Raw genomic sequence first — 16,680 nt, 5'->3', positions numbered from 1 at the left:
AATGTTATAGTGTTGCTAGAGGAGGAGTACAATGAGAAGTGCTTGGTTCCCACAGTAAAGTTCAGTGGTAGTAAAGCTCTTATATAGGGATGTATGAGTGCTGAAGGTGTGAGGGAGTTGTGCTTTATCAATGCTGTCATGAATTCTCACACCACTGTGTAATTTAATACACAAACTTGAAACAGAAGATGTTACCCTTTCCTCATTCCCTGCATTGTTGGGCATTTTTTCAACATAACAATGAGGATATGCATTCTCCCAAGGTGAAAAACCTTCTGTGGACATGTATTGCACTCAATCTTAACACTCTTGAGTGCCTATGGGGGATTCTGTAGAGACAAGTTGAGCAACACTCCCCATTAAAGATTTAAGGGCATTTAAGGAGCTCATCATCCAGGATTTAAACAGGACAGATGTGACAATTTGTCATGAACTTGTACACTCCGTGCCAAGAAGGGTCAGAGCAGTATATTCAAAATTATGGAGGGCATACTAAGTGCTAGAATATTATACATTTGTTGAATTAAATCTAGGGTGTACTCATTTCTGCAATCCTTAATTTAAACAAAATGGGCTAATTTACTTATTTTATGGCTATTAATGACATATATTTCTCAGTTTTTATTATGTATATGTTTAATACATTTTAGTTTTGCCATCTTTCCATGAATTGTATTAATGATCATAAAGAAAATACATCTTTGTATTTGTTCAGAGGGGGTGTACTCATTTATGCTGTGCACTGTATATATATATATGAAGACTTCAGATGCAAAAGCCTCTAAGTGCCGTCTGAAATTTTCTTCTAAAATTAGCATTTTTATCAAGCTCGTATGTTTAGGTTCAGTAATTTCACTTTAATGGCAATTAATAGGTCCTTTTCATTGCCATTAAAGTGAAATAACTGAACATAAACATAAACAAAATCTTTTGTTCTTTGAAAAGGACGTAGCAATAATTAGGTGCCAATAATTGTGGCCAATGTGAACTAGAGAAAAACATTTATTTCATAATGAGCTTTTCCCCCCATTTTCAATTGTTTTACTTAAATGAAAGGTTAGAATTTTGTGATTTTTTTAATGAAAGATCAAAAGGATAAACAATGCAGATTTATTTTCACAGCCACCTTTGCTCATATTTACCAAGGGTGCCAATATTAGTGGAGGGCACTGTATATTCAAGGTTGTCAATAAAAGATAGAATATTAGGCTACTATCCAAAACTGAAGGGTTATCATGCTTACTGTATACAGCTCTTGCATTAGATGTTCCACAGTCATAAAAGCAGAGGATACTAAAACTATACTGTTTAATCACATCTGGAAGAACAGACCGCACTATACTGTATATAAAAAACAGTTCTATGCAATCCAATTGAAGAAGGTGGTCTAAATGTACTTGATTTTAATACTGACAATTGCGTATTTAAGAATAAATGGATAAAGAATTACTTAAACTTTAAAGGCAAAACATGGAACATCATCCCTGAATTGATTTTTGAAAGGTTTAGAATTTTGAAAGTGTAGAAAGTTTAGAATGTTTAGATTTTTTTTTTTTTTTAGATGTAATTTTGACGTAAATAGGGCCCATAATGCTTTCTTGTTTTCATACTTTTTTTTATTTTATTTTATTTATTTTTTTATGGATGCTCATTTTTAAGCATAACTTCAAATCTTTGATTTGGAACAACAAATATATTATGTTTAAAAAGTCCTCATTTTACTGAAACTGGCACTATAATGGAATAATATTGGTGAGACAATTATTTAAGAATAATGGTGTCACATCTCAGTCAGTTTAGTTTTCATGGACTTTTAGTTTGTATTTCATTAGTTCCTGTGTTCCTTTGTTTGACTTTCCCCACCTCTCCTTGTTTCCATGGTTACAGATTAGTTTGATCCTTTCAGCTGTGTATCGTTAATTACCTTGTTTATGTTAGTACTTAAGTTTTCAAATTGAACCAATTTAGGGATTTTGTCACTAGTTTTAGTGACTTCCCTGCCTCTTTTGAGACTTTTTTTTCGAAAGTTTAGGGACAAATCTAGCAACTTCTTGGACAGACCTTATCTAGATTCTTATTTTGCCCACTGATCTCTATTCATATTTATATAGATCAATGAATTTGCCATTATGATGTCATTTAGTGACATTTAGCTACCAGTTTTAGTTACTTTCAGTTGAAAGCAGTTGGCAACACTGCTTACGTTCTTCCTGTTCCTGTGTTTAGTGTCTGGTCTTGTTTGCGTTAGCATTTGTGTTGTAGTACTGTCTTGCCTTGTGGATTGTTGTTATTAAAACTTTGTATTTTGAACTTAATCCTGATCTTCACCTGTCTGTCTGCACCTTGCTAACAAATGGACATTTAGTTACTGTGAATTCCTTTATTATAAGATCCATGTAAAAAGAGTTTGCAATAGTATTTGATGCCATTCCAACTATTATCATGGTAATATGTTCTCAGAGTCTATCTTCCTATACTAATCAGTTAAGTATTATGGTGTGAAGAATAGGCCTATAGATAAAAATATAACTTTTTTTGCAGAAATATATCCTAAATGAAAACCATTTTGAAATTCAATGTATAACCAGATTGAATGAAAAGAGCTCTGGAGTTTACCTATTTTTTTAAAATTCCTTTTTAATGCAATAAATAAATAAAAAAGAAATCTACTTGCAAAGCTACATACAGCATACAGGTTACTGTGCTCCGTTTCGAAAGGTGGCGCTAATGTTCCGAATGGTGGTAGTGAATCGCCATTAGACACATAAGAAGTAGCTGTGAGACGGAAGAAGAGTTTATAACGTAATAGATTGAAACAAAATTGACTACGATGGGACTAGAGTCTATTTATTCACTTATGATAAAGCGCATGATGGCAGTGGCTGATGAAATATTCGACTCTGTAAAAGACAGTATAATTGAATATGAGGAGGAGATAGAGCGTCTAAAGCAGGAGAACTGTTGTCTGAGGAGCCGAAAGTGCAGCTGTGCAGAAACACGCCATGGTCAGTTACACATTCACTATAATCTAATAATAAACAAGAAATATATCCCTCTCTAATTACTTTCTTAAAGAGAGATATCCAATGTATTAACAATATTGAAGTCATATTCCTATGGATAAGAAAAAAACGTTGTACACAAACAAAAACTACCATGGTATTACTATGTTTTTATTTTGAAGTGGTTCAGTTGCAATACCATGCTTTTTGGGCATGAAAAATTTTAACTACTACCAGTGTATTTTTGAAGTACCTTAGAATAACTGCTAGTTACTCCAAGGTTTCCAAATAACGATATATACAGATATTTATCAATACCAACAATTTTAGTATTGTCAATTATTACACTGTTTTTAGTTTAAAGATGAATAAATAAATATTATGAGTAAAGACAGAATTTTTAATTTCTCTTAAAATTTTCTTTAAAGTAAATTTATAAATGAAGTCCACTTGACTTTTGAATTTCTGTTCTAAAGGTTTAACAAAACAAAAACTTGAAATTTTTACAATGGAAAAAAAAAAAAAAAAAAAAAATTGCTGATACAACATTTATTTACTAAAGGAACTGTTTGCCAAACAACTGATTTGATAATATTGTTTGTGTGTTGTGTGTGTGTGTGTGTGTGTGTGTGTGTGTGTGTGTGTGTTTGTGTGTGTGTGTTTGTGTGTTAATGAAAGTCTTCAGACATCAGGTCTGCAATGGTGCTCCCCATCTATCAGTACATAAGAGGCGTATCAATCCCTATGAAGACACACAACAGAGACAGATATAGAGGAGGTTAGCCAGAAAGCAGCTACACAGGTGGCAGTGAATTCATTAATTGGCTATTCTAAAGAAACAGTAGACAATTAAGTTGTATTATCTGATTGAATATTTGATGGTAGAATAAAGACAAACATTGTTATTCATAATGAATAGGAGATGTTCATACAAGGCACCAGCATGTTATGGGGTTGAACTGAATTGCCAGGTAGCTGTTTCATCAGCACTTCTTCTTGCCTTTGTGAGACAGAGGCTATTAGTCAGCAGTATGGGAATGAATTTTGCAAGGATATCACATTAAATGGTAAATTAATTCACTTGTAATTTATTGCACTGCGGACACATACTCATTGCGAAAAACAGGATAAAACAAAAAGTATCCCAAACCTAAATATTGAATCTGAACTTATTCTGAAAAAAAATCTGTTCTAAATTTTCAAAGATGCTAACTTCATGAAAAAAGGCTCCAGAAGGTCTTGGGGTCAGCTAGTGCTGAATGGTGAGGGGCTTTGCAAGCTGTTTCATCTGCAGACCTCCGTCCCTTTGCCAACCACGAGCTTATATAACTGTGTGGATTGAACTGCTCTAATGGTGGTCAGGAAAACCAGGTTGGACAGTCTTTACAGCAAGAGAGTTCCTTTTGACTGTAAGAACATCATTTATGCAACTGAATGCTCTTTCACATTCACTGGTGGATACTGCAATGGTATGGACAGCTTTAAGAAGAGGCTTGAGGATAGCTGGGGTCTGAAATGCCCTCGGATCCTTGTAATCCCTGGATGCTTCCTCTTCTCTCTATTTTAAATGTGTCACATAAACGAAGCACCTCTGCTTCCAGGCAGAGTTTCTGGTTAAACAACCTTTAGGTCTGTCATCAGTTTGTTCTCACCTTTATGTGAGGAGCTTTCTTGGGTGCTGACATGAGAGGAAGTTGTTTTAGCCGTCCATGATTTCATATTTTCGGCCATGCTGTAAAAGAATTGTACTGCATTGATCTTCACAATCTTTTGATTATCATGCATGTATATGTTCTGGAAAGATTTCTCCATTTCAACTTGAAGAACAGTTTGTGTGTGGGGGCCAGGTGTTGAAACCGTGGACTCAAACACCCGTATCTATTGAAACTGCAGCTTCTCTGCTTCAGGTGGTGTGGTTCCTCTCTTGCTGAGCATCCTTGAGAGATCGCTAAGTTCTGTTAAGGCATCATACATAACTCCAAGATTAAACACAAAGGACTCAGAGGTGAGAACATTATTGAGTCCCTTGTATTTTGCTCTTTCTGTTGAATCCCTGGTTACATCACCAGCAGCATTAGAAAAGTTAGTCTGAAGCACTCTGTAGTTCTCCCAAACAGCTTTGACAGTCCTCTCACTTAAAGCCACCCAGCAAATTAACAAAACTCGGCCAATGACAAGAATACGCTGCCCAACACTCTGCATATTGATCCAGTTCTCTTTTGTTTTTGGCTGAGACTTGATATAAAGTGTACAGCTTATCAAAGAAAATCTTAAAATGATTAAGTCCACTCACCTCCTTGAGAACATCCCCAAATTCTAGATGATGATTTAAACAGTGCCACACAAACAAGTCTGGGAATCTGGCACATAGTTGTGTAGCCATCACATACAAAGCATACATGCTCCATCACATACAAAGGCCACAAAACACTCACCCATAAAGTAGTCATCAAATCCATATTTGTGAAGGCATGACAGCAATATCTCTGTGATAATATCTGCTTTGGTCCCATTCAGGTCTAGCAGCAATAGCTGCCCGAAAACAGACAACCAACACAGACTTGCCACTGATTGCATAATTGCACAACACGCATAATTTTCATTTTCGGTTCTGTTTTCAATGATGTCATTGACCATCTTTTTTTCATCTCTGTTGCGATATGGTCACTATATCAGCACACGTCAGAGTGAAAAACTCGGCCCATGTTCACTCCATTTAACTCTTGCAACATCACATTAGTTCGCATATCTGCGAAAGGATGCCCACGTTTACCGATTTTGTACGCTGTTCGGAACACACGGCAAGTTGTATCGTGTTCAGCCCTGTGCATGGCTTGCAGTTGCCTATCGCGGGACACCATGTTAACTATCTCTGCTGCTTTTAAGTGTGATTTCAAATCTCTATGTTCCTTTAGTTTCTTGCGCAGTGAGTGTTGCTGTTTAGCCTTGTCAGGACCAAAAGCACTAATTAAACACTCTCTCTACTCAGTTGACAGCCTCAGTCCCTGCTCTTTCTGGACAGCGAGTGATGGAATGTTGCTTCATATTTTGCAGCCAAGCTTATAGCCTTTGAAAATCAGCCAGTTGTTCTGTGAGCAAAAATATGTCATTTAAAAAATACATTATTATTAACATCATTATCTGTGGTAATAGTAGCAGTAACGTTAGCTGCTGCTGCCGCAGCAAATTGCTCATTAGTACCGTACCGCTGGTGCGGGTTGGCTTATTTTACTCGAGGGTAGTGTTTAAAATTACTTTCTCTCTTTCTGTTTGTTGAAGCTCTGACTCACGCATCCTTTTTGTCCCCTTCTGAAGACAGGCTAACATGGTACAGAATTCCGTGTACAAGTCGATTAGCTTTTACTTGTCAAAGTCATTCATTCGGGTAAATTAGCATCATAACAGACTTCCGATAGGGTAGACCGACTCCGCTTGCATTCACGTGATTTGTCAAAATGAGAGAAAATTCGCATAGTGCCTCCTCCCTGTATTGTGATGTCATTACTTATCACCCAGACACTGACGCTTTGACTCTGAATGAATGGCAGCTGGCAAAGTGTCAAGAAGTATCTTGCTTGAAAAAGACAGTACACAAGAAAAAGTGAGGGTACACTAAAGCTTAAAATATAGAAGTGCCGGTACAGCAGCGGCCCACTTCGACCACTGCAAGTCCCCCTTGTTAGGAATTGCTGTCCTGGTTCATTCAGAAATACATCAGATTACTGAAGTAAAATGGGTTGCAATCTGTATTTCACGTTAACTTATTGTTAACGATGATGTTTATTGTTTCCCTGTTTTTGCAGTTGAAAATTAATCTTATGCCTCATGTCATACAGATACTAAGAGAGATGGAGGTCTGCAAGGTCCAACGGGTTCAGAACTGTCAGAAATACAAGTAAAGTTGGAGGTTGCCACCGTGATGTGTCATGAGCCTTTGAGTCAAGCTTCTTCCAGTATTTCTCCTCTTTCTGAAGCGGTCCCAGGACAGGAACCCCATCAGTGCCTCTCACTTCTGCCAGAGGTGATGCTGAAGAATGAAGATATTGGTGGTACAGATACAGAGTCATCAATCACAGTTAAGTCAGAGCTGTGTGATAATCAGGCCAGTGAATCAAACTCATCTGCAGTGCAGTCTGGCAGCGATTGTCATGTTGAACTTAAACTAACTGAACAAGACCCGTTATCTCTTCAACTTGAACTTGAAACCTTTGAAGAGGTGTTACAAAAGGCAAGGCGAAAACACCAGAATGCATTATGCAGGATATGCGGCAAGTCTTTCAGGAACAATGGACGTTTGCAGAATCACATGGTAGTACACCAAAATGAGAGACCTTTTTGCTGTGGTTCTTGTGGCAGTCGTTTTAAAACGAAATCCAGCTTGAAAGAACATGAGAGACTTCATACAGGTGATTATCGCTACAGCTGCCCAAGATGTGGAAGGGGTTTTTCTCGATCAAATCATGTCAGAAAGCACCTTAAGGCAGCTTATTGTCATAAACCTTAATCCTCACCATTTCCACCAAAAAAATGAATTCTAAATTTTAATTCTTTATTAGATATACGGCATTACAAATTAAAATATCAAAACAGATATCTGAGAGAACTCTGCTTTACTTCTGAATGATGTAATATTGTTATATGAAATATTGTTTAAACTATTTTGATTGCTTTGCATGTAACTCCAGACAAATTAGGTATTATCTAGATTCCTTTTTGAGATGTCCATATTTCAGGCCCTAGTACAGTCCCAACCATATGAGGCTCTCAGTCTGGCTTTAAATTATATTCTACACATTTTCAAAGGTTAAACAGCAAATGTGGGTCACATGACACAATGCTAGTTTTTCTTATCCAACAAATCAAAGGTCAGCAATGCCTTTATTTATTCAACATCAGTTATAAGCAATAAGAATACAATTTTTGTATTTTGAGGTGATGATAGCAGTGATTCTAGTGCATATTCTGTTATATTTTCTGTTATACCCAATGGCAGTTTATATTTATATGAACTACTACAGCATGCCTATGTTAACAAGACTGGACAGGAAATACTGTCATAGAAATGCTAATAGGCCTACTTAAACAACCAGGTTAAGAAACATAATTGAAATGTATATAAATATAGTAAAATTGAACAGGCCCATACTTATAAAAAAAATAAATCCCTTTTATATCCTTTGGAAGTGCGCGTTCTGAAACTATATTATTCTGGTAGTTTCAGTTCTATCAGTGTAATAAATTCAACAACTTTGTATTGAAACATCTGTGTTCTTAATACTATCATATTTGTCTAATGACTGGATGTTCACATAAACTGCTTTAAAATCACACACGAGGTTGCCTCATTTTAATTTAATCTTAATTTCAACACACGAATTATATTAATTAAAAACTTCTTTGTCAGGTTAATGCACAATTAAATTCTGTACCACAATGTGTTAACCGCACACTGGCTTTGTTGAAAACCTTGTGAGCTGCCTTATTTTTTTAAGGTAGCATTCTAACTAAAATGGAACCTTATAAGCAGGCTAAGAGGAAATATGTGTAGAATGCATGACTTTCCAAGCTATTCTTATATCTTTAACATAGTGGTGAAATAAGAAATTTCAGTTCTCTTTCTGAATCACTAGGTGGCAGCAATATGCTAATGGTTTCTTCATCTTGTGCAAAGGAAACAGAACTTCTAGGGAGACACACTATCAGGGTAGATTTGGCAGAATGTAATCAAACCCTGAGGTATTGAATGAAACGTATAAAGGATTTCATGAATGAGGGCTTTAGTCCAAAAACATGCAAGTAGTTTGCCAACGTTGTGTTTTTAACCCATCACCATATTTGAAGACTTCATTACACTAACATTTCTTTTCCTACAGAAGCACAAGCAGAGGATCGGTCAGTAGAACCACTGGACTCACAGCTCTCGCATGTGGAAATAATTCTACAACCAGACAGTGTAAATGTGGACACAAACCCACAGCACTCTACTAAATTAAGTCTTTCTGATCAGATCCCCGGGAAATTTCACAAGATATGTGACAGGCCATTCAAACGTCATCAGAGCATGAAAAACTACATACGTTTGCCAGAAAGTGATCGAAAATACCCCTGTGCAGTTTGTGGTAGAAGATTCTATAAGAGATGTCATCTCATAGAGCATTTAAGAATTCACACAGGTGAAAAACCATTTGGGTGCAATAAATGTGGAAAGTGGTTTGTTCAATGGAATCAGGTAAAGGCACATATAATTAAGCATCATGAAGGAGATATGTCACAGATATCAAAGAAAAAAGCCTAAATTTGTAAAACTGGTTTTATCATTACCAAAGAATGTAGAATAATGTTAGTTGTGAATTTCAAATGTACATTTCTAAATGTATTTGTGTTTGCCACAAAGTGAAAAAAAAAATACCCCTGTTAATTTTTTGGTAGAAGATTCTATAAGAGATGTCATCTCATAGAACATTAAAGATTTCACACCGGTGAAAAACCATTTGGTTGTGTGTGTGTTATTACATAGAGCTTTACAGAAGAATATTGCAGCGCTAATATATAAAAATCCATAGGTTGTCATTGAGCAGTTCAAGCTTCATAAAACATTATGCCTGTATTTGTCCTTATACCCTCAGAAAGTAAGCCAAAGGTGACTTCTTAATTATACACGATGGTAGAAAGTCTTACATACTGGAAATGAAATGAAATGTGGAGTGCGTGTGTATATGAGGATGTTAAATGTGACAGGATAATTGACAGGCCAGGTTATGGTGACAGGATGCATTCCGTTAGACGTTTATGATGTGCAATGTCGCAAAACTTGTATATTCTTCTGATACCCATTCAATGTACCATTTCACCACAAAAAGTCATCACAACTTTTAGTGCGTAGTATAGGCGAATTGGGATCTTTTAAGGGATTGTTCATGCAAAAATGCAAATTTTTGTCATCTTTTACTGACCCTGAACTTTTTACTGTAATTCCAAAACTGTATAGCGTTGTTTGCTCTCTGAAGAGCGTCAAAGGTTTCCAACATGTTTTTGCAGCGTTGAGGAATAGTCAATCACAGAGATGTCTGTTGATTTATTGAATGCAATGGCCAATCAGAGGTGTTTAAGTTACATTCCAGTCAACGCTCACAGCCAAAGATTTTGTCCAGTGCTAAGTTATGTATGCTCACAAATCCTCTCATTATAACAAAGTGTAGACATTATGTAAATGATAGATTCATTGTGAATGTGCAGTGTAGACAGCTTCATTGATTAGGCCATATCGGAACTTAGTGAGAGTAGCCTACACGTCATCGGGGAAGAAGAGAAAAGAAGAAAACTGACAATTAGCCTAATAGAATGAACATTTATTAGACTGAAGCAACTTTTTTTTAGTTTACTGGATTATCCATACATTAAAAAAAAAAAAAAAATGTTCTGTTGTCATGTTGGGTATGACAACAGAACATTCAAATCTGCGTTGGCGCTGCCACTGACCCAGAGAGAGCATATCATTTTGATTGCATAGAATAAATAAAGCTTATTCTTCTTTTATTTAAGATTCATTAACTTTGTTTATTTATTTATTATGATTTTTTCATTATGTATCTCGAAGTACCTCTTTCACTTGACAAAATAAGATTTCGGAAGGTGGCGCTATTGGTAATGGTAATCTCCGTTAGGCATAAAAGAAGAAGAAGAAAAAACGGAAGAGAGATTTTATAACAAAATAATCAAGATGGGACTGGCATCTATTCATTCTATTTTGGTGAAACGCATGGCAGCAGTAGCCGAAGAAATATTTGACGCTGTCAAAGACAATATAATTGAATATGAGCAGGAGATAGAGCGTCTAAAGCAGGAGAACTGTTGTCTCAAGAGCAGACTGACTCACAATCGAAACGGCGTTTGTGCAGAAACACGCCATGGTCAGTAAAACATTCACTATAAACTATTTTTATTTTGACATGGTCAATAGGAATACCATGCTTTTTGGTTATGATCAATGGTAGTGCTATGGAATTATCTGAAGTACCTTGTTTTAGGTAACCTTCATGTTATGACAGTCAGTCAGTACACGCTGTATAGCCTATTACTCAACGCAAAATCTCAAATGTGTTGTTCTCACTTTACTCGTATTATAATGGATGCCATTAATGATGATATATTGTATTTAAATGGCCATTCTTAATTTTTTTTTTTTTTTTTTTTAACCCTGTAAAGCCTGACATTCTCTCTCTCTCTCTCTCTCTATATATATATATATATACACACTCACACACCCAAACTGAGCAAAAATATGCAATTTTTGTGCAGATGTTGTTGGTTATGTGGCCAAAAGTTAAGAATATTATAACTTGCAATGAAATAGATTTTTATAACAGTATAACAGACTAAATGCATATATCAGCGTTCAGTCTATATCTCCCAGTATGTCTTAGTAAGATGTTATTTTGATCAAAGGTATTTTTAAAAATTCAATTCAATACAATGTGCAATGCAGTGTAATGATTGAAAAATGTACAAATAAACAATCCTCAAATACCGGTTGCATCATATTTGATGCACCTTACCAGAGCTGCATGATTCTGGATACATTGTGAATCATGATTTTTTTTTTTTTTATTATTATTATTTTTTTTTTTTTTTATGATTCTCCCACAATTCTGAATAGTCAACTAAACAAAATAACATGTCATTTACAATTACTTCGAAAAGGGGATCTGCTCTATTTTGATCTCTACTGTAGACATCAGTGTTTATAACCAGACTTTTAATAAACTTTTATCCCCTTACTTCTCTGATAATTTGAACTTGTGTAACAGAAATAATGATACTGTGTGGATGAAAAGATTGTTTGTTAAGCTGTTTTATACCTAAACATGACAACTGCTCTCTCTGGGTCAGTGGCAGCACCACCACAGATTTGAATGTTCCGCTGTCATAGTACTTGTCAAAGATTTAATATACCCCAATCCTGGTTATTAGGAATGAGATTGTGTGGGTGTTTGAATCGAGATCGCAATCTTTTAACAATTAATCGCGCAGCTCTATTCTAAGTTGATTAAAAAAATGCTAATCTAGTAAACTAAAAAAAAAGTTGTTTCAATCCAGTAAATGTTCATCTTGAAATGAACCCTTTTCACAGACTAGGATGACTCATTTCCACAGTTAATCAGCATCGCAAATCTAGTGAAGTTTTTCATAATTTCATTTTTATACACATTTATAATGCTATCTTTTGTGTTATATTACCTTGGCAATCAATGACAAAAACAAACCAACACAGCTGTTAAGGCATTTCTAATTCACAACAAATTTGACATCTTTAATTCCAACATAATCAGTCTCTCAATAAAGAGGTTTACCCAATTACGACAACTTCTGAGAACCCTGGAAATTAAGGGTCCATTCTAATAACAATATAAAAGTTATTCTTACATTTACTTCATTAAAATTTCACAGCAAAAGACACGTGTGCCACAACCTGAAGGTGGACTTATTTATTTATTTATTTATTTTGTATGTGTTTTGCTAGGAGACGCATGACAAAGGTAAGCAATATGTGGTCTAAAATCAGCTCTCAAAATATAAAACATGATTGTTGTCCTCTGACTGGATAAAATTCATAATCTAAATTAAAAAAAAAAAAAAATCAGAAGTTGTGTTCATTATACACTTTTCAGTTTTATTTGAAATGCATCAACTTTGACTTCCCAAACTCTGCAAACTGGCTATTACCTTTGACAATTAGCGTTGACTCCAGACTGTAAATCGGGGCAAAAATCTGAAAATCTGTGTAGTGTATTCCAGCCTTTACCAAAGTGAAATAGGTGGTGAGTGGCGTTTTGAATTGACTTGAGCATTGTTATTTTGTGTTTCCCTGTCTTACAAGTAAAAACTAATTCTGTGCTTCATGTCACACAGATACTCAGAGAGATGGAGGTCTGCAAGGTCCATTGGGCTCAGAACTCTCAGAAATCCAAGTAAAGATGGAGGTTGCCACTGTGATGTCCCATGAGCCTTTGAGACAAATTTCTACCAATACTTCTCCCCTTTCTGAAGGTTTTAAATGGCAGGAACCCTCTCACTGTCTCTCACTTCTGGTGTCGAAGAATGAAAATAGTGGTGGTACAGATACACAATCATCAATCACAGTTAAGTCAGAGCTGTGTGATAATCAGGCTGATCATTCATACTCTGCAGTGCAAAATGGCAATGATTGTCATGTTGAACTTCCAGCACCTGAACAAGATCCGCCCTCTCTTCAACTTCACATTGAAAGTTCTGATGAGATGTCACAAAAGGCAATTCAAAATCATCAAAACACATTCATTTGCAAGATTTGCAGAAAAACTTTCAGCACTAAAGGACGTTTGCAGAGACACTCTTTAGTGCACCAGAATGAGACCTCTTTCTGCTGTGGTTCAAGTGGGAGTCGTTTTAAATCGAAATTCCACTTGAAAGAACATGAGAGACTTCATACAGGTGATTACCACTACAGCTGCTAAATCAAATTTTGTCAAATGGCACCTTGAGACTGTTTGCTAGACTTAATTCTTAATCATCATCAAAAAAAAAGAAAAAAAAAAAAAAGAAGAAATAAATAATATTTAACTCGCTCTGTGTAACCCAACAGTTGGGTTGCTGTAGTAAACCACCGGTTGGGGAGCCAACAGGCTCAACCCAGCATTATATTTTTTTTTAGTGTAATAAACCCGCTGCTGTCTGTCATTAATGTTAATCAAAAAACAAAAGACAAACTGAAAAGTACTCACTGCACTTGACATATAAAAAATGATAGCTTTCAATTATACTGTAATGTTGAATGGCTATAATTAATGGTTAAAATGGTCCTCACTGCAGAACACAGGGGGCGGGGTTGGATCTAGATCCAACTCCTCCCACTTTACATATCCCTAAACCTACCCATCTCCGCCCCCTAGATCTAAACCTACCCATCTCCAAGCCCTGGATCTGGATCCATCACCTCCCACTTTACATATCCCTTAACCTACCCGTCTCTGCCCCCCTGGATCTCGTGTGTTCCGCAGTGAGGGGCAACTGAAAATTTAGGGAAAAAAAACTATTTAATAGAGATATTAGTATCAGTACTGGTATCAGTTATACTGGCCTTCATTCATAGTACTTAGTAAAAAAAAGATGCCATTAAAGGGATAGTTCACCCAAAAATGAAAATTATCCCATGATTTACTCACCCTCAAGGTGTATATGACTCCTTTCAGACCAATACAATCGGAGATATATTTAAAAAATATCCTTAGTCCTCCAAGGTTTATAATGTAGTGAATGAGGGCCCACATTTTGAAAAAAAAAAAAAAAAAATGCATCCATCCATAATCAAAGTAATCCATATGGCTCCAGTGGGTTAATAAAGGCCTTTTGAAGTGAAGCGATGCATTTTTTTTTTTTTTTTTTTTAAAGAAAAATATCCATATTTAAAACATTATAAATTCAAATAACTAGCTTCCGGCGGATGACTGTAAGCATACTGCACAACTCGACTTGTGCCAAATGAGTAACCCGTGACACGATGTATGACGCAGGATGTAGGATGTAGGAGTATCGTAAGCTTAGACTTCTCTCGCGGTTCAAACAAATAGGGCTGTGCAACAAACTCAAGCTCCTCTTCTCTTATATCAAAATCCTCCGAAATTTTATTTTAAAATTTCTTGTTTTAGACTTCTAATTCTTGACCGGTGTTTTAATTTTGCGACCGGTGTTTTAATTCATGACCGGTGTTCATCATTGCGTTCGGGTCAAAGGTTGCTCTTCCGCCCAAATTGACTTGCACAGTATGCGTACGGTCATCCGCCGGAAGCTAGTTATTAGAATTTATAAACTTTTAGATATGGATATTTTTCTTACAAAAACGCATTGCTTCGCTTCAAAAGGCCTTTATTAACCCACTGGAGCCGTATGAATTACTTTGATTATAGATGGATGCATTTTTTTTTTTTTTAAATGCGGGCCCCCATTCACAACCATTATAAACCTTGGAGGACTAAGGATATTTTTAAAAATATCTCAGATTGTGTTCGTCTGAAAGAAGATAGTCATATACACCTAGGATGGCTTGAGGGTGAGTAAATCAATAATTTTCATTTTTGGGTGAACTAACCCTTTAAACAAATATTTAAAATATACTGTCTTTATGTTGTTTCTACATTATTTTGGAGATTCAATGTGAAACTATTAGAATATAAAAATATATTAAAAACTTTAAAAATGTGTTTTTTTTGGGGGGGGGTTTTATAGCACGTTTGACAGCACTAGCTTTTAACTGATTATCATATTTGTAGACTTAATTACAATACCATTTATTTCCCTACAGAAAGGAGAGCAGAGGATTGGTCTGAAGAACCACTGGACTCACAGCTCTCCCATGTGGAAATAATTCTGCAGCCAGACAGTGTAAATGTGGATACAAACCCACGAACCTCTACTAAATTAAGTCTTTCTGATCAGGGCCCTGGGAAATATCCTTTCTATTGTAAGATATGTGATAGGCCATTCAAACGTCACAAGACCATGAAAAACCACATGTTTTTACACCAAGGTGATCGAAACTACCCATGTAAGTTTTGTGGCAGAAGATTCTATAAGAGCTGGCATCTTGCAGAGCATTTAAGAATTCACACCGGTGAAAAACCATTTGGCTGCGATAAATGTGGAAAGTGGTTTGTTCAGTGGAATCAGGCAAGATCACATATAATCAAGCACCATGAAGGAGACATGTCACTGTTATTAAAGGAAAAAGCCTAAACCTGTAAATTGTCTCTTGTTATCACCTCTTGGGCAAAGAAATTAAAATAGTACTGTTAATTTTGAAATGCAGATGTACATTTCTAATTATGTTACACAGAGACATTTATCTTAGGTTTTATAGATGCACATACTCCTAAATCCTAAATCTCATGTCTGTCATTTTTAAAAAGCCATTTTGATTACATTTTATTTAATATTTTTTACAGCATTTTACACAATGTACATGGTTTCAAAACAGCTTTACAAAACAATTTTTTGAAGTACTGATATATTAAATTTCTTAGGTATTCATTGTGCAGTTCTTGTTAATGCTTCATTAAACATTATACATTAATATTTGTCATTATTCCAGCAACAAGCAAACCAAAGGCAACTTATTTAGGTTGTACTCACAATAGGAGATCTGAACCATGTCCAAGCAAGTCTGACCCCCAAAGTCCAGTTTGTTTGACTTGTATGACTGCTTAGTAACAAGCGGGGGTCCCGAGGACAGATTTAAGAAGCACTGCTCTAGTAAAGTGCAGATGTAATGTGTATGCAATGGCTCCACCATAACAAGGATGTAGCAATGTACAAGGAGACATTTAAGATTATTTACATGTAGAGGGCTGTCAATGGATTAAAAATTTTAGTCTAATTATTCGCACATGAATATTGGCTGTGAAATTACCTCTGAAAAGATTATTTAAGGTCATTATTGTGTTAGACGAGCACTGAATAGACATTACAAAATTAGCTTTTATTATTATTTATTATTGAACATAAGGCCTATCACCTAGGCTACAATGGCCATGACATGCCCTCTTCTTTTGGACAATGTTGCCAGCCAGTGAAAAAAGTCCTGGTACAGAAGTTGCAGGGGTGGCCAGATATGTGAGCTAAGGAAGGCAGCCCCTCAACTGTCAGC

General features: G+C 35.8%; 2 protein-coding genes across 3 annotated transcripts; both read left to right on the top strand.

Moving 5' to 3' along the window:
- The first annotated feature begins 2,751 nt into the window (after window positions 1-2,751).
- LOC127522788 (zinc finger protein 808-like) lies at window positions 2,752-9,492 on the top strand. 2 transcript variants are annotated; one of them, XM_051913086.1, is made up of 3 exons: window positions 2,752-3,005; window positions 6,839-7,408; window positions 8,876-9,492. In XM_051913086.1, the coding sequence occupies exons 1-3, from the start codon at window positions 2,831-2,833 to the stop codon at window positions 9,295-9,297; spliced, it is 1,167 nt and encodes a 388-aa protein (XP_051769046.1). In that variant the 5' UTR covers window positions 2,752-2,830; the 3' UTR covers window positions 9,298-9,492. The 2 variants fall into 2 exon arrangements, with proteins under 2 accessions (XP_051769046.1, XP_051769047.1); XM_051913087.1 differs by lacking the exon at window positions 8,876-9,492 and having other exon boundaries at window positions 6,839-8,330.
- Window positions 9,493-10,659: 1,167 nt separating this feature from the next.
- Window positions 10,660-16,107, top strand: LOC127522787 (zinc finger protein 888-like). The gene is made up of 3 exons (XM_051913085.1): window positions 10,660-10,912; window positions 12,912-13,472; window positions 15,340-16,107. Exons 1-3 carry the CDS (start codon window positions 10,723-10,725, stop codon window positions 15,768-15,770), a joined length of 1,182 nt encoding a protein of 393 aa, XP_051769045.1. The 5' UTR covers window positions 10,660-10,722; the 3' UTR covers window positions 15,771-16,107.
- The last annotated feature ends 573 nt before the right edge of the window (window positions 16,108-16,680 follow it).

This window comes from Ctenopharyngodon idella, chromosome 11 (genome assembly GCF_019924925.1).
Source record: "Ctenopharyngodon idella isolate HZGC_01 chromosome 11, HZGC01, whole genome shotgun sequence".
In the NCBI taxonomy this organism is placed as follows: Eukaryota; Metazoa; Chordata; class Actinopteri; order Cypriniformes; family Xenocyprididae; genus Ctenopharyngodon; species Ctenopharyngodon idella.
The sequence above is the reverse complement of the archived record's forward strand: the minus strand, read 5'-3'. Positions and strand labels throughout refer to the sequence as shown.